Source organism: Chiloscyllium plagiosum, chromosome 6 (assembly GCF_004010195.1).
Source record: "Chiloscyllium plagiosum isolate BGI_BamShark_2017 chromosome 6, ASM401019v2, whole genome shotgun sequence".
NCBI classification, from domain to species: Eukaryota; Metazoa; Chordata; class Chondrichthyes; order Orectolobiformes; family Hemiscylliidae; genus Chiloscyllium; species Chiloscyllium plagiosum.
Genome location: NC_057715.1, coordinates 16,565,215 through 16,580,374, shown reverse-complemented (window position 1 = coordinate 16,580,374; position 15,160 = coordinate 16,565,215). Strand labels below are relative to the sequence as shown.

Sequence of the window (15,160 nt, the reverse complement as noted above, 5' to 3'; positions counted from 1 at the left end):
AAGACCCAGTATTGATCCTTGTAGCACTCCACTGGTCAGAGGCCTCCAATCTGAAAAACAACCCTCCACCACCACCCTCTATCTTCTACCTTTGAGCCAGTTCTGTATCCAAATAGCTAGTTCACCCTGTATTCTGTGAGCTCTAACCTTGAAAACCAGTCTCCCATGGAGAACCTTGTCGAACGCCTTACTGAAGACCATATAGATCACATCTACTGCTCTGCCCTCATCAATCCTCTTTGTTACTTCTTCAAAAAAACTCAATCAAGTTTGTGAGACATGATTTCCCACGCACAAAGCCGTGTTGACTATCCCTAATTAGTCCTTGCCTTTCCAAATACATGTAGAAACTGTCCTTCAGGATTCCCTCCAACAACTTGCCCACTACCGACGTCAGGCTAACTGGCTTGTCCTTACCATCCTTCTTAAACAGTGGCACCACGTTCCGGCACCTCACCTGTGACTATCGATGATACACATATCTCAGCAAGAGGCCCAGCAATCACTTTTCTAGCTTCCCACAGAGTTCTAGGATACACCTGATTATCCACCTCTGTGCATTTCAAGACATCCAGCACTTCCTCTTCTGTAATATGGACAATTTGCAAGGTGTCACTATCTATTTCCTGACATTCTTTATCTTTCATATCCTTTTCCACAGTAAATACTGATGCAAAATACTCGTTTAGTATCTTCCCCATTTTCTGCGGCTCCACACGAAGGCCGCCTTGCTGATCTTTGAGGGGCCCTATTCTCTCCCTAGTTACCCTTTTGTCCTTAATGTATTTGTAAAAACCCTTTGGATTCTCCTTAATTCTGTTTGCCAAAGCTATCTCATGTCCCCTCTTTGCCCTCCTGATTTCCCTCTTAAGTATATGCCTACTGCCTTTATACTCTTCTAAGGATTCACACGATCTATCCTGTCTATAACTGACATATGCTTCTTTCTTTTTCTTAACCAAACCCTCAATTTCTTTAGTCATCCAGTATTCCCTATACCTCGCAGCCTTTCCTTTCACCCTAACAGGAATATACTTTCTCTGGATTCTTGTTATCTCATTCCTGAAGGCTTCCCATTTTCCAGCCGTCCCTTTACCTGCGAGCATCTGCCCCCAATCAAGCAGAAACAAAGGAGGAAGTTTTCAACAGAATCAAAAAGTTGTCTGAAGTTATGTTTTAAAAAAAGTATAATTAAATAATTGATTTCATGGATTTTGTGTTTCTTTTGTAGATCATTAAGACTTGCAAGAAGATGGGCATAAAAACAGTTGCAATTCATAGCGATGTGGACTCCAATGCTGTAAGTCACTAATTATCAATCTATAACTTAACCCCTATTTTTATTTTGCATTTTGAATGTATAACTAGATTGTGATTTTTCTAAATGCACCTTATGATTAATTTGTGGAGATTAACTTAAATGCAGAAGAAACAATTCCAAAATGGTATTGTTTGGCTGGAAGAGCTGCTTAGCAAAGTTAGAAACTGTAACTTGTCACTTAGCTATATACGAGAAAGCTCTCTTATGTGAATCAGTATAACTTTGACAGTTTCCCTTGTGTGTTTTGTGACCTGAAAGATGTTGGAATGCTTTGCTATATGAATGACAAAAACTGAGTATGGAAATGGAACGAGATAGGGTGAAATACTGACTTACATTTATATGGTACCATTCACAATTTCATGACATCCCAATGCATTTTGAAACCAATTAAGTAATTTTTGAAGTGTAGTCACTTTTTGTCATGTAAGGAGTTTAGCAATCTACACTTAAGTTCCCCACATTTTCTGCTAATGTGGTGGCTTTTAGTGGTGGTGGGTGAGGAATATTTTCTATACAGGGCACCTGGGATAGCTCCCCGCTTCTCTTCGAAATAGTACGATTGGATCTTCATCTTCCAATTGAGAGGTCTCATGTTTGTCTTTTATCTCGCCTAATCTTGAATGTGCGTCGGTGTTTGTGTGTATTTACGGTTTTTCAATAGGTTTAATTTATGTCATGTAATAGCAGATTTGAAATCCTTTATTTTCTCTTTTTTTTGTTGTGCAGGTTCATAACACTTGAAAAGTGGAGTCGCAGGTAGACAGGACAGTGAAGATGATGTTTGGTTTGCTTGCCTTTATTAGTCAGTGTATTGAGTATAGGAGTTGGGAGGTCATGTTGTGGCTGTACAGGACATTTGTTAGGCCACTTTTGGAATACTGTGTTCAGTTCTGATTTCTCTGCTATAGGAAGGATGTTGTGAAACTTGAAAGTGTTCAGAAAAGACGTACAAGAATGTTACCAAGATTGGAGGATGTGAGGTATAGTCAAAGGCTGAATAGGCTGGGGCTATTTTTCCTGGAGTTTCGGAGACTCGGTTGATCTTATAGAGGATTATAAAATCATGAGGGGCATGAATAGGGTGAATAGCCAATGCTATGAAGATGTGGGTGTACTGTACCTTTAAGAGAGTTAAAAGCTAGCAAAACCCACCTGACAGGACCAAGTGTTCTGAAAAAAGATACAATGTATCATGTGGTCCAGCTACTGGGGTAGCTGGTTGCCTGGAAATGACAAAACAGATTCAAATTAGGCCATTCAGTTTAAATTATACCCTGGAAAATACCAAACTCCAATCCAGTTTGAATTTAGCATATTGACAACCTTAAGCCAATGACACAATCCGATACTTTGGGGAATAAGACCGGGGGTGGGTGGGGGGAAATTGAACAGTTGAGAGGAGAACTGCCAAGCTACCAACATATAAAGACTGTCTGAAAAATAGCTCTCTCAGAAGGTACCTTAATCGATCCGTAACTTGTGAAGTAGAACCCCAAAAAAGAAGAAAAAAAGATAGGAATACAGAGAAAACTGAAAGCTGCCTGGTTTTGAAAATCTTACTTGGGAGTTTTATTGGACTAGTATTGTAGAAGGGGACGGTCAAAGATAGGTTAGAGGAAAGACTTGTAAATAGTTGTTAGTTAATTATTCTCTGTTATACTTTAAGATATAATGTTGTTAATTTTTACTTTAAATAGTACTTGGCCTCTCGAATTTTCACCGATTTCTGCACGGGATAAATCGTTTTTGTGTCGCTGGTTTACAGTAAGCAGGAGAGTTTATTTCGTGTCGTAACATCAAGGTCTTTTTCTCAGGGTAGGGGAGTCCAAAATTAGAGGGCATATGTTCAAGATGAGAGGGCAAGGTTTAAAAGGGAGCCGAGCGCCATCAATTTCACGCAGAGGGTAGTGTCTTCATAGGATGAGCTGCCAGAGGAAGTGGTGGAGACTGGTACAATTACAACATTTAAAAGGATGGGTAAATGAATAGGAAGGATTTAAAGGGATAGGGGCCAAATACTGTCAATGGGACAAGATTAATTTAGGATATCTGGTCGGCATGAGTGAGTTAGACCAAAGTATCTGTTTTGTGTTGTACATCTCTGTGACTTGATGTTAAAGTTAAGAGTGTTCCAATAAATAGTTATTTTTGTGCTATTGATGACACCTGGTATGAATTGCTTTTGTCCTGAGCTGCACTCATGCAAATTGGTCATCTTGCTGATTTAATGAAATTTTGGAACAGCTTGTAGAAAAGTTAGCAGCACACACTTGCTAGTTAAGTTGTAACACAGCATACAATCATTGTAAAGAGAAAAAAATGACACTAGTTACGTATCAAAGTTCAAAGCTATATCATCAGAAACAATATAAAAACTGAAAATTGCTGCATGAAAGCTTACAGAATGGAGATTGAGTAGAAACAGTAGATCTTGAGTAGATTGAAGGTAAAGATCCAGTGGTCATGATCCATGTAGGTACCAAAGAAATAGATAAATCTAGGACAGAGGTGAACAGCTAAATTTAAAAAAGAAACTAAAGAGGTAATAATGTCTATAGTGGAAATTGGAAAACCTGAATTAAAGGAGGAGGTAAGAGTGCAGAGCTTCGGAGACATTATTAAAATCTCCAGCACAGACACAAGTAGGAAAGAGTGTGTGGAAAGGGTTAACAATCAAACTTCAAGCACACTGGATGAACGAATGACAATGAGAAGAGGGGCAGTTAATACAGGCCTGAAGGTGTTAAATCTGAATGCACGCAATGTAATTTATAAGGAAAGTGGGCTTTGGAGCAGATTGAAATTAGCAAGTATGACATGGTGGGCATCATGGAGACTTGGCTGCAAGGGGATTGGGATTGGGAGCTGAATATTCAAGGATTTACATCCTATTGAAAAGATAGGCAGGTGTGCAGAGGGAGTGGGGTTGCCTTATTAGTAAGAAACGAAAGTAAATCAATAGTAAGAAATGAATTAGGGTCAGATGGTGTAGAAGCTGTGGTGAGTAGAATTGAGGAACCACAAAGGTAAAAAAAAACCATAGTTGGAGTTGTGTACAGGCCTCAATAGTAGTCAGGAGCTGGGGTGCAAGAAGGTAGAGAGGATATGTAGGAAAGGCAAAGTTAAGTGATCATGGGGGATTTCAGTATGCAGGTGGACTGATAAATCAGGTTGGTAGCGGATTGCAAGAAAAGGAATTTGTGGAATGTCTATGAGACGGCTTTTTGAAGCAGCTTGTGGTGCAGACCACTAGGGAACAGATAATATTGGGTTTAGTGTTGTACAATGAGGCGGACTTGATAAGGGAGCTTAAGGTGAAGGAACCCTTAGGAAGCAGTGATCGTAATATGATTGAATTTACTCTGCAATTTGAAAGGGAGAAGATAGAATCAAAGATAACAGATTTACAGCTAAATAAAGGCAATTAAGGAGGCTGGGGGAGAAGCTAGGTAGAATTGACTGAGAGAGGGGCCTAGCAGGAAAGACATTGGAACAGCAATGGCAGGAGTTTGTGGGAGTAATTCAGGAGACATGGCAGAAATTCATCCCAAGGAAAAAGAAGCATGGTACAGGGCGGATTAGGCAACCATAACTGACCAGGAAAGTAAGGGATAGCATAAAAGCAAAAACGAAAGCATATAAAGTGGCGAAGGGCAGTGGTAAGTGTACAAAGACCAACAGAGGGCAACAAAAAAAAAATAAGGAGGGAGAAGAATAAATATGAGGGTAAGCTAGCCAGTAATATCAAAGAAGACAATAAGAGTTTCTTTTGATATATAAAGGGCAAAAGAGAGGCAAAAGTGGACATTGGACCGTTGGAAAATGGTGCTGGAGCATTTGTAGAGGGGAACAACGAAATGGCTGAAGACCTGAATAATTTGCGTCCGTCTTTACAGTGGAAGACATGAGTAATGTCCCAAAGATTCAAGAGAGTGAGGGGTCAGAGCTGAGTAATGTGGCCATCACCAAGGAGAAGGTGCTAGAAAAACCGAATGGCCTGAAGGTGGATAAATCAGCTGGACTAGATGGTCTACACCCCAGAGTTTTAAGGGAGATAGCTGAAGAGATAGTGGAGGCATTTTTGGTGATCTTCCAGGAATTGCTGAGATAAGAAAGGGTCCCACAGGATGGGATAATCACTAACGTGACACCCCTGTTTAAAAAGGGAGTAAGGCAAAAGAGGAAAAAGTACAGACCCATTAGCCTAACCTCTGTCGTGGGTAAGATCCTGGAATCCACTGTGAAGGATGAGATTTCTGAATACTTCAAAGTGTATGGTAAAATAAGGCAAAGTCAGCATGATTTCATCAAGGGGAGGTCATACCTGACAAATCTGCTAGAGTTCTTTGAGGAAGTAACAAGCATGTTAGACCAAGGAGAGCCAATAGATGTTATCTGCCTGGACTTCAAGAAGCGTTTGACAAGGTACCTCACAGGAGCTTACTGAGTAAGATAAGGGCCCATGGTGTTAGAAGCAAGGTACTAACCTAGTTAGAAGCTTGGCTGTCTGGCAGAAAGCAGAGAGAAGGGATAAAAGGGTCCTTCTCAAGATGGCAACCAGTGACAAGTGGTGTACTGCAAGGCTTAATGTTAGGACCACAACTTTTCACTTTATACTATAATCATCTAGATGCAGGAACTGAAGGTATTCTGGCTAAGCTTTGCAATCGATCCAAAGATAGGTAAAGGGACAGGTGGTATTGAGGAGGTGGGGAGGCTGTAGAAGGATTTGGACAAGTTAGGAGATTGGGCAAAGAGGTGACAGATCGAGTATGACTTGAGAAATGTGAGGTCATGCACTTTGGTAGGAAGAATAGAGGCATGGGGAGAAAATGTTCTAAATGGGGAGAAAATTCAGAAGTCTGAGGTGCAAAGAGACTTGGGAGTTCTAGTCCAGGATTGTCTCGAGGTAAACTTGCAGGTTGAGTCAGTAGTTAGGAGGGCAAATGCAATGATGACATTTATTTTGAGAGGACTTGAATATAAAAGCAGGAATATGTTTCTGAATCTCTAAATGGCTCACTTTTGGAGTTCTGTGTGCAGTTTGGGCCCCTTATCTCAGGAAGGATGTACTGGCCCTGGAGCGTGTTCAGAGGAGGTTCACAAGAATGGTCCCAGGAGTGAAAAGCTTAACATATGAGGAATTTTTAAGGATTCTGAGTTTATAATCGATGGAGGTTAAAAGGATGAGGGGTTATCAAATTGAAACATACAGAATTCTGAATGGCCTGGACAGAGTGGACATTGGAAAGATGTACTCATTGGTAAGAGAGACTAGGACCTGAGAGTATAGCCTTAGAGTAAAGGAAGACCTTTTAGAATGAAGATAAGGAGAAACTTCTTCAGTCAGAGTGGTGCATCAATGGAATTCAATGCCACAGAAAGCTGTGGATGCCAGGACATTGAGCATATTTAAGACTGAGATAGATAGGTTCTTGAGAATCGAGGGTTACCGGGAGAAAGCGGGATTGTGAAACCTATCAGCCATGATTGAATGCCAGAGTGGACTTGATGGTCTGAATAGTCTAATTTCTGCTCCTATGTCTTTTGGTCTAACACTACATTCTTTAATAATAATTTTCATTGCTTGTAATTCATTTATCAATGGTGACCAAGGATTGATGAGAGTAAATTGAATCTTTTTTTTAGATTAGATTAGATTACATTACAGTGTGGAAACAGGCCCTTCGGCCCAACAAGTCCACACCGACCCGCCGAAGTGGAACCCACCCATACTCCTACATTTACCCCTTACCTAACACTACGGGCAATTTAGCATGGCCAATTCACCTGACCTGCACATCTTTGGACTGTGGGAGGAAACCGGAGCACCCGGAGGAAACCCACGCCGACACGGGGAGAACGTGCAAACTCCACACAGTCAGTCGCCTGAGACGGGAATTGAACCCGGATCTCTGGCGCTGTGAGGCAGCAGTGCTAACCACTGTGCCACTCACAATCTTGTTTTCAAATTTTCTGCATTGATGCTAGTTATTCTCCCCCAATTAGATGGTGAGTGCCACTCTGCATGAGTGGTAGAGGATGTCTGGACAATTCATTCCTCAATAGCCAATTCACCTTGGACAGTAAAACTTTTCACATATCATTCTTCAACTTGTGGTGAGGGTGGCTGGGTTCCTGACTGCTGATTTATTCTTCAACTAGTGACTGCACATGAACATGAAGATACAAAATGAGAATTGTAGATTTTCTTTCACACTTGTACACATTTTTACATTCTCCTTCTGTGTTCCAATGATGCTTCAACCAATATCACTTCCACAACAGTTGAGATCAGCAAACCCCAAGGATTAATATTAAAATACAGAAACATCTATGCATTCTTTGGAAACCAGATTTTTGTGTGACTCAGTTGGACATTTAGCCAAATTTTACATGTTGATTGAAAAGGCCTTGTGTTCCTACATTACAGCAATGGCTGAACTTCAAAAGCACTTAATTGCCCGTGAAAAGCTTTGGGACGTCTGGAAGGCTCTATAGAAATAAAAGACTTCCTTTTTTTTCCCCTGGAAGGAGACAAATCCCGTACCTGTAGGATTTTGGATTGGAGGTACAGATTAGCCATGATCTAACTGAATGGCAGAGCAGGTTTAAGAATAATGGCCTATACCTTTTCCAAACTGACTTTAAATTGTTTACATTTTGCGCTAAATGACATGGAATCAAAAATGCTTATGACATTTTGTACAACATTTGAAGAAGTATTGGAGTAATATTTCAGCCTTTTACTTTATTTTCACTTAATTCATGGGATCTGGGTATTACTGAGAAGGTCAGCATTTCTTACTCATTCCTAGTTTATCTTGTAAAGGCTTTAGGGAGCCGCTTACTTGAAATGCTGCAGTTCATGAAGTGCTGATATACCCTAGTGCTGTTGAGAGAGTTTAAGAATTTTTGAGCCAGCCACAATAAATCAAAGGTGATGTTATTCCATATATACTCTATTTTGATATGTTTCACTGGACTGATTGGAGCCAGCACTGTGGGAATCTGTAATTTAAAGTCTACTTTCCTGAGCGAGAGCATTTTAAAATATTTCTTAGGTATTTTTAATGAGAAAGTGTGTGTTTTGTACAATTCATTGTAACCATATTTTGGGTCTAAATTATATCATCTTATACTATTCCTTCAGTTTATAATCTTCTAAAAAAATAGTAACACATTCTAAAGGTATGCATTTATATTTTCCCCTTTCAAAGGTAAAAATAGAATTAAACACAACAAAGGGCTGTGTACTTGCATTTTGTAGATTAATAGGCATTGCGGAGTATTAGGAAACCTAGAGATAGTATATCCTTCCTGCAAGCAGTTCAGCCACTCCTCCAATTGAAGTTGGTAAGGCGATGTATCCTGTGTGTTAATGAAGCAAAACTGTGCTTGTCTGCTCTTTTTCCGTTGAGATATCCAGTTGGAACATTTTCTAACTTTAAAAAGCCCTAAAAATTGAACTTTAAAATTCAATTTGTGGCCATTGACTTAAAACCAAGATATATAAGCATCTCAATATGCTTACATCTAGGTAAAATCTCAATAATGACTCGAACATTGAAATGAACTGGTCTCTGACATTTATCACACATTGAGTGTCCATTCGCAAGTGCAGCGATTAAGCCGATAAATAAGGGTCATTTGTGTCAATGTCCACTCATGAATGATTAGCCTTAAACCTTGCAAGAAATAGCTTTTGTCTTAGAGCGCAAAGTCTGGCAGAATGAGACAACCCCCTCGCAGTTACCTCGGTAAATCAACTGGACTGTGGAAATTATGCCACACTGTGCCTGCATAATCTGACTGTGACATTATTTTTATTTGTTCTTGGAATATGTGCAGCCTTGGCAAGGCAAGCATTTATTACCCATCCCTTACTACCCTTGAAAAAGTTGTGGTGAGCTGCCTTCTCGAATCACTGCAGTTTATCGACAATGCTATTCAGAAGGGAATTCCAGGATTTTGATTCACTGGCAGTGAAGGAAAGGTGATCTAGTTCTCAGTTTGAAGGAGATCTTAAGGGTGGTGATGATCCCTTGAGTCTGCTGCCTTGTTCTTCATTGTGCTCCAGATTGGCAGTTTGCAAGGTTTTGTTGAACTAGTTATGTTCTCTGCACTGAATCCACCATGTTAGTGAAGAAAATAACAGCGTTGCTGCCATACAGTGCCTTGTTTGTTCAGGTGATCCAAAGGTATAGGTAAGCAAGTACCTTTTTGAATTGCAGTCATGGTTGTAATGTAGGAAATGTCTCAGTCAAATTTATTCACTGTCTGTTCTGATCAGCAGCAATGTGATAATGATCAGATATCTGTTTTACTGATAATTGTCAAGAGATTAAATATCAGCGAAGTTTTTGTGGAGAGCTCCATGACTTCTTTTTTGAAATGGCGCCATTGGATATTTTTTATTGATGTCTAAGGACAGATGGGCTCAGTTTTATTAAATACAAGGTTTGTTTTTATGGCCAGCATTTTTTACCCACCCCTAAATTGTTCTTAATTTGAGCTACATTCTTGAACTGCTGCACCCTTTGGGGTGTAGGCATCCACTCAGTGCAGTTAGGGAGGGAGCTCCAAGATTTGACCCAGGAAAAGTGAAGGAACAGCAATACAGTTCAAAACCAGAATGGTGAGTTGTTTGGAGGGGAACTTGCAGGTCGTGGTGATCCCATGTATCAGCTGCCCTAGTCCTTCTAGGTGATCATTGGTTTGGAAGATACTGTCAAAGTAGCCTTGGTGAGTTGCTACAGTCCATCTTGTAGATGGTACAAACTGCTCCCACTCTGCTTTTGTGGTGGAGAGAGTGAATGTTAATTATGTTGGATGCAGTACCAATCAAGTGGGCTTCTTTATCTGGATTAGTGACAAGCATCTTGAATGTTATTGGAATTGCACTTATCCAGGCAAGTGGAGCGTATTCCACCAATCCCTCTACTACACTGAATGGATCCAATCTGTTCTTTGTGCTCATTCCTAAGAGAATAACAGCATTGTGCTTGCTAGTGATTGCCCAGCACATCCATCCTTGTAATGCATGACCTTGCTTTAAATTAATTTACTTTAGATTACTTACAGTGTGGAAACAGGCTCTTCGGCCCAACAAGTCCACACCGACCCTTCAAAGCGCAACCCACCCAGACCCATTCCCCTACATTTACCCCTGCACCTAACACAATGGGCAATTTAGCATGGCCAATTCGCCTAGCATGGCCAATTGCTATACCAATTGGAAAGCAAACAAACTCTTGATAATCCAGTTTGAATACTATTACGTGTAAGTCAAAATAAAAACCATTGCTACCTCCAATATCTTTATAACTGATAAAATTAAATTTTCTTTTAACAACTGATCATCAATAGCATTTAACATGACAGACGAACCCCGGCGATTAAACATGCATTCGTTTCTTTCCTAAATCGTTTGAGAATGTTTTGACTTCTATATTCAAGAGATCATGCTTGTTCAGTCATGCAATATATTTAAGACTGAAATCAGTGGTCTTTTGCATAGTGAGCTACAGAAGGTTAGTGGAACTCAGATAGGGGATCATGTCTGATCATCTTGGATGTCGGAGTATAATTCAATTCTTAAAAGGCTTAGTAAGTTCAGAAAGGAACCTGATTAAAATATAGGTCAGAAAGAATTAATATAGGTAAATTTTGTGACAGTCACAATTATAGTCATGTCTTCAAGGTTGCTTTTCCAATGTCTAAAATATTATTTCCAGTCTACTGAGAGGGCTACTTGATGGAACAGATGAATATGTAAGTATCCGCCAGGACTAAATGGGTTCCATAACTCACCTCTGAGTCAGAAGGTTGGACTCAAGACCTACTCCAGTGACTGGAATCGCAAAATCTAGACACTAATAATCTTAGTGCATTGCTTTGATGGAGGGAAGGGAGGGAGATTGGGGCATGTTGCATTGTTGGAGTTGAGATGTTAAATGCTGAAGCTCCACGTGTCTTTCTAGGTATAAGATCTCATAGCACTACTTTGAAGGTGGGCAAAGGGTTCTTCCTGATACGCTTGCTAATATTTATCCCTAAACCAATATCCTTTAGTGATCATCTAGCCATTATCACGTTGCTGTTTATGTAATTGAGTCATGCACAAATTAGTTCTGTCTGGTCTCCAAGATTGTAAAGTTTGAAGTGTAGTTTTTGTTGCAACTTGAGCTTGTAGAAGATACTATGTAAATGTATATCTTTTATTTTAATAAAAAATATAAGTTACCTTTTAAATTATCATATTTTATGGGCTTGGGAGTGTACTTCTGGATTTGAGATTTTCAGCAAGATCAAGCCTATGACTTAGAATGTTATCAGTGGATATGAGGCATTGTACGTGCTGACTTTGTAATGCAATTGTGTAAACATTTGAACTATTTCTGTTTGAGATTTGACTTTCACTTGACTGGAGGTTAAACCTTTCTTGTCTTACTGTCTCTGTGTTGTAGCTGTTCGATATGTAAGGCAGTACTATTGATGTTTTTTGTAAAAATATTGTTTGATCCTCTGGACAGAACAACATAATGGCTCAATTTTATGGTAAAAATAAAAGAGAAGCGATTGGCACTTATTGTTATTAAAGTGTAAATTGGATGGCAACTTCCTTTGATCATGCAAATGTGGTTGCAGTGCCGAAATCTGGAAGTTGTTTTGTCAAAAGCTGTGCTGCATTGATACTTCACTTAGAGACAATGCATTAAACCAATAGAGTGGCATTAGTTGCTATACCTTCTTCATTTATACACACTTACTTACCAGAGAAAATTAGCCACTCCAGTGTATATGCTCTTATAATGGAGTAGTTAGTCTTTATTACTGTCCCAACTGTCTATCTCGCATAGAAAAGTAACTTCAACAAAATATGAAGTGTCAGTCCTTTTCATTTTGCACGTTGTTGGAGATTTAACAAGGAAAGAACATTCACTTAAGTTAAATAAGTGCATTCTTAGAGCAAGCTTCAATTAACAGGTTGGAAGTTTTTAATAGTGAAATTTGAATTTAAAGAATCATGATTTCAAAAATGCTTTGATTTAAATAAACAATACCACAATGAATTAATATTTATATCTTTAAGTTCATTTAGGTTTTTATTTAAAGTATTTTCGTTTCTGTCTTTTTTTTAAAATCATTCACTGTTAATCTCATCTTTGTTCCCTCTTTGTGCTGATTTGACATTTAATTATTTTCTGGTTTAGAATCTGCTCATGAATAGCTCTTCAGTCAGATTAAGAAGATACGCAGTTGCTTGCCCTGGGTACATATGTCCCTGATATGCCTCGTGTGCCTTAAATGTGGACTTTTACCTCTTTCTGTTACAAGTTAAAGGGAAAGTTTCTGACCTGGCTGGGTGCGGGTGAAGGACCAATAACATTGATACTATCCATAGAGGAGTGTGCTTCATGACCACTACCACCACCACACTCATTTCCCCCTGCCTCACCCCATCTTACCCAATCCCAACCATTCACCGCTCCAAAGATTCTGACCTAGTAAAGCTGTGGTCCAACATCAACGCCTCATTTATTTTTAACATGTGAAGATGTTCAAAGCTTGTCAACCAGGCTGTTCAACTAGGTTTCATATCTTGAATCAATCCTGTACTTCACTGCTACCTATACATTTGCATACTACGTGATGGCATCTGTGTGCTACAATAGTGGAAATCATAAACTATATATTTTTCTCATCATAGAAGCCTATAACTGTTCAAAAGGAAGGGAATCTCTTTGAACACATTGGAAGGAATACTGCTGGACAAGGTTACAAGTTTTAAAGTTTTTTTTACTGTAGCAAACAATTAAAATCAATAGAATTAAAAAATTAACAGGTGGAAGATATTTGAAATAAAAAAAGGTACATTTCACTTTAAATAATCAATACAATAAAGAAAAGCCTCACATAGCTACAAGAACCCTCATTTTACTTTGTGTACAAATGTGGGATCATGTGCAATCTCAGTTTTTCCAACTTGCTGTCCACTACATGGGATTTCTGTCTTATTCAAGTGTTTAGAACATTGGATCTCATTTAACCAGCAGCAATATTGTATCCAGCATTCTTGACATGGTTACTGCTGATGAGGTGCCCATCTGTGAACCCTTACTTAGGTCATGGTGGTCTTGGTGGCACAGAATTCCCAATACTCCTCTGACTTCTTTAAATGATCTGCTAGGTTTTGAAACTGCAGCAGTGGATCTTGCTAATCCACAATTTGTGCCCTTTCTTTCTTCAATTATCTACTCTTTCCAGCAATATAACACATAATAACATAGTCTTTACCCTATTATCAGAGACCTACTTCAACACTTGGAACTGTTCAAAGATTGGAGAATAGAAAATTGTTCCATTTGGAGAGAACTTTGCTTGTTTCGTCTTTATAAACACTGTGTGTTTTGAACTGCTAAACAGAAAACATTCTCTGACCTAACCCCACTGCCATTGACTTTATATTCGCCCATTGATTCTTAGCTGTTCATCCCTAATTGACACCTTGGGTCACATGAGCACATTCCTTGGAACATAACTTTGTCCTAATCAGGGAACTTATTAACCCTCTTTTTAGAATACTCTGCAGCCCCATCTGGTTTTCAAAGGACGTTTGCATAGAAAGTAGGTACATAGTTTACCCAGGACATTGGTCATTACGTCTAGAAATGGTATGACTATTTCAAGTTTCTTACTGCTGTGTGTACTTAAAGCACCTAATTCTGTACTGACTAGGGATTAATCCATAGTTCCTCCTTGATGTGTGTGGGTGGCTTAGCACAATACCTCATGTACATTTACCATTGAGCCATAACAGAATAAAGGTACTATTTCTGATGAAAGCTTTTACTGTTGTTTAAATAAGCAGTATTTAAACTATTTAAATAAGTCAGTACTGTAAGAAAACTCATTTAACTTGAAGCCTACTGTGAAGAAAGAGATAATAGTGAATCAGTATGAAATGTGTGGGTTGATATGTCAGTATGCTAACTGCAGCTAATTTTCAACAATTAATTCTCGTATGATACTGTGATCTCCATAGACACTGATAACTTGAGCAATTCAATCTTTCAGTTACCAGTCAACAAGACTTATGTTTTCTAACTTGCTTTTTGTTACTTGTTATGATGCATTATTAACTAAATAGTTTTTTGTCAGCTTTAATTTAAACTATAGAAAGTGACATGGTCCACTTATACTTCCCCAACGCATTTTCCATGGAATTATACTCCTTTTAGCAACATTCCATATTGTTCCCTAGTTCCAGTGGATTCCTGTCTATTTCAGTTTTTCCTAGTGATAACTTTGACCATCTCCAGATGTTTTTGTTAAGATTCAGAGAATGTCTTGAATCCACCAATAACTGTAAAGCCTATTCTGATTATTCTTATTCCTTGGCTATTCCAGGAAACAATGGATGCCTCTCCATTTTGACACCACCACCTTCAAATTCCCCTTAAAGCCATCCACCATCCTGACTTGGAAATATATCACCATTCCTTCACTGTTGCTGGGTCAAAATCCTGGAATTCCCATTCTCATGGCATTGTGGATTAATCCACAGCAAGTGAACTGCAGCAGTTCAAGAAGGCAACTCACCGCTACCTTGTCCAGGGCAATGAGGGATGGTCAATAAATGCTGGCCAGCCAGTGATGCTCACATCCCACAAATGAGTTTAAAAAAAAAGTTTTAAAATCTAGTATGATGATGTGACAGATGTGTGTGTAAATGTGCCCTCTATAATTCTGCATTGTGTGATCGGTTCTGTATTCCTGATGGAATCATTACCAAGAAGCACTAATTGGGCTTAATAGTATAATCAAATTAGC

General features: G+C 39.1%; 1 protein-coding gene across 2 annotated transcripts in view; it reads left to right on the top strand.

The window, feature by feature from the left end:
* pcca (propionyl-CoA carboxylase subunit alpha) overlaps nucleotides 1-15,160 on the top strand; it is a 374,463-nt gene that overhangs the window by 19,704 nt on the left and 339,599 nt on the right. For both annotated transcript variants that reach the window (XM_043691289.1, XM_043691290.1), the window contains exon 4: nucleotides 1,232-1,300. In XM_043691289.1, coding sequence (XP_043547224.1) covers nucleotides 1,232-1,300 — 69 coding nt within the window. The remainder of the gene's footprint in view (nucleotides 1-1,231; nucleotides 1,301-15,160) is intronic.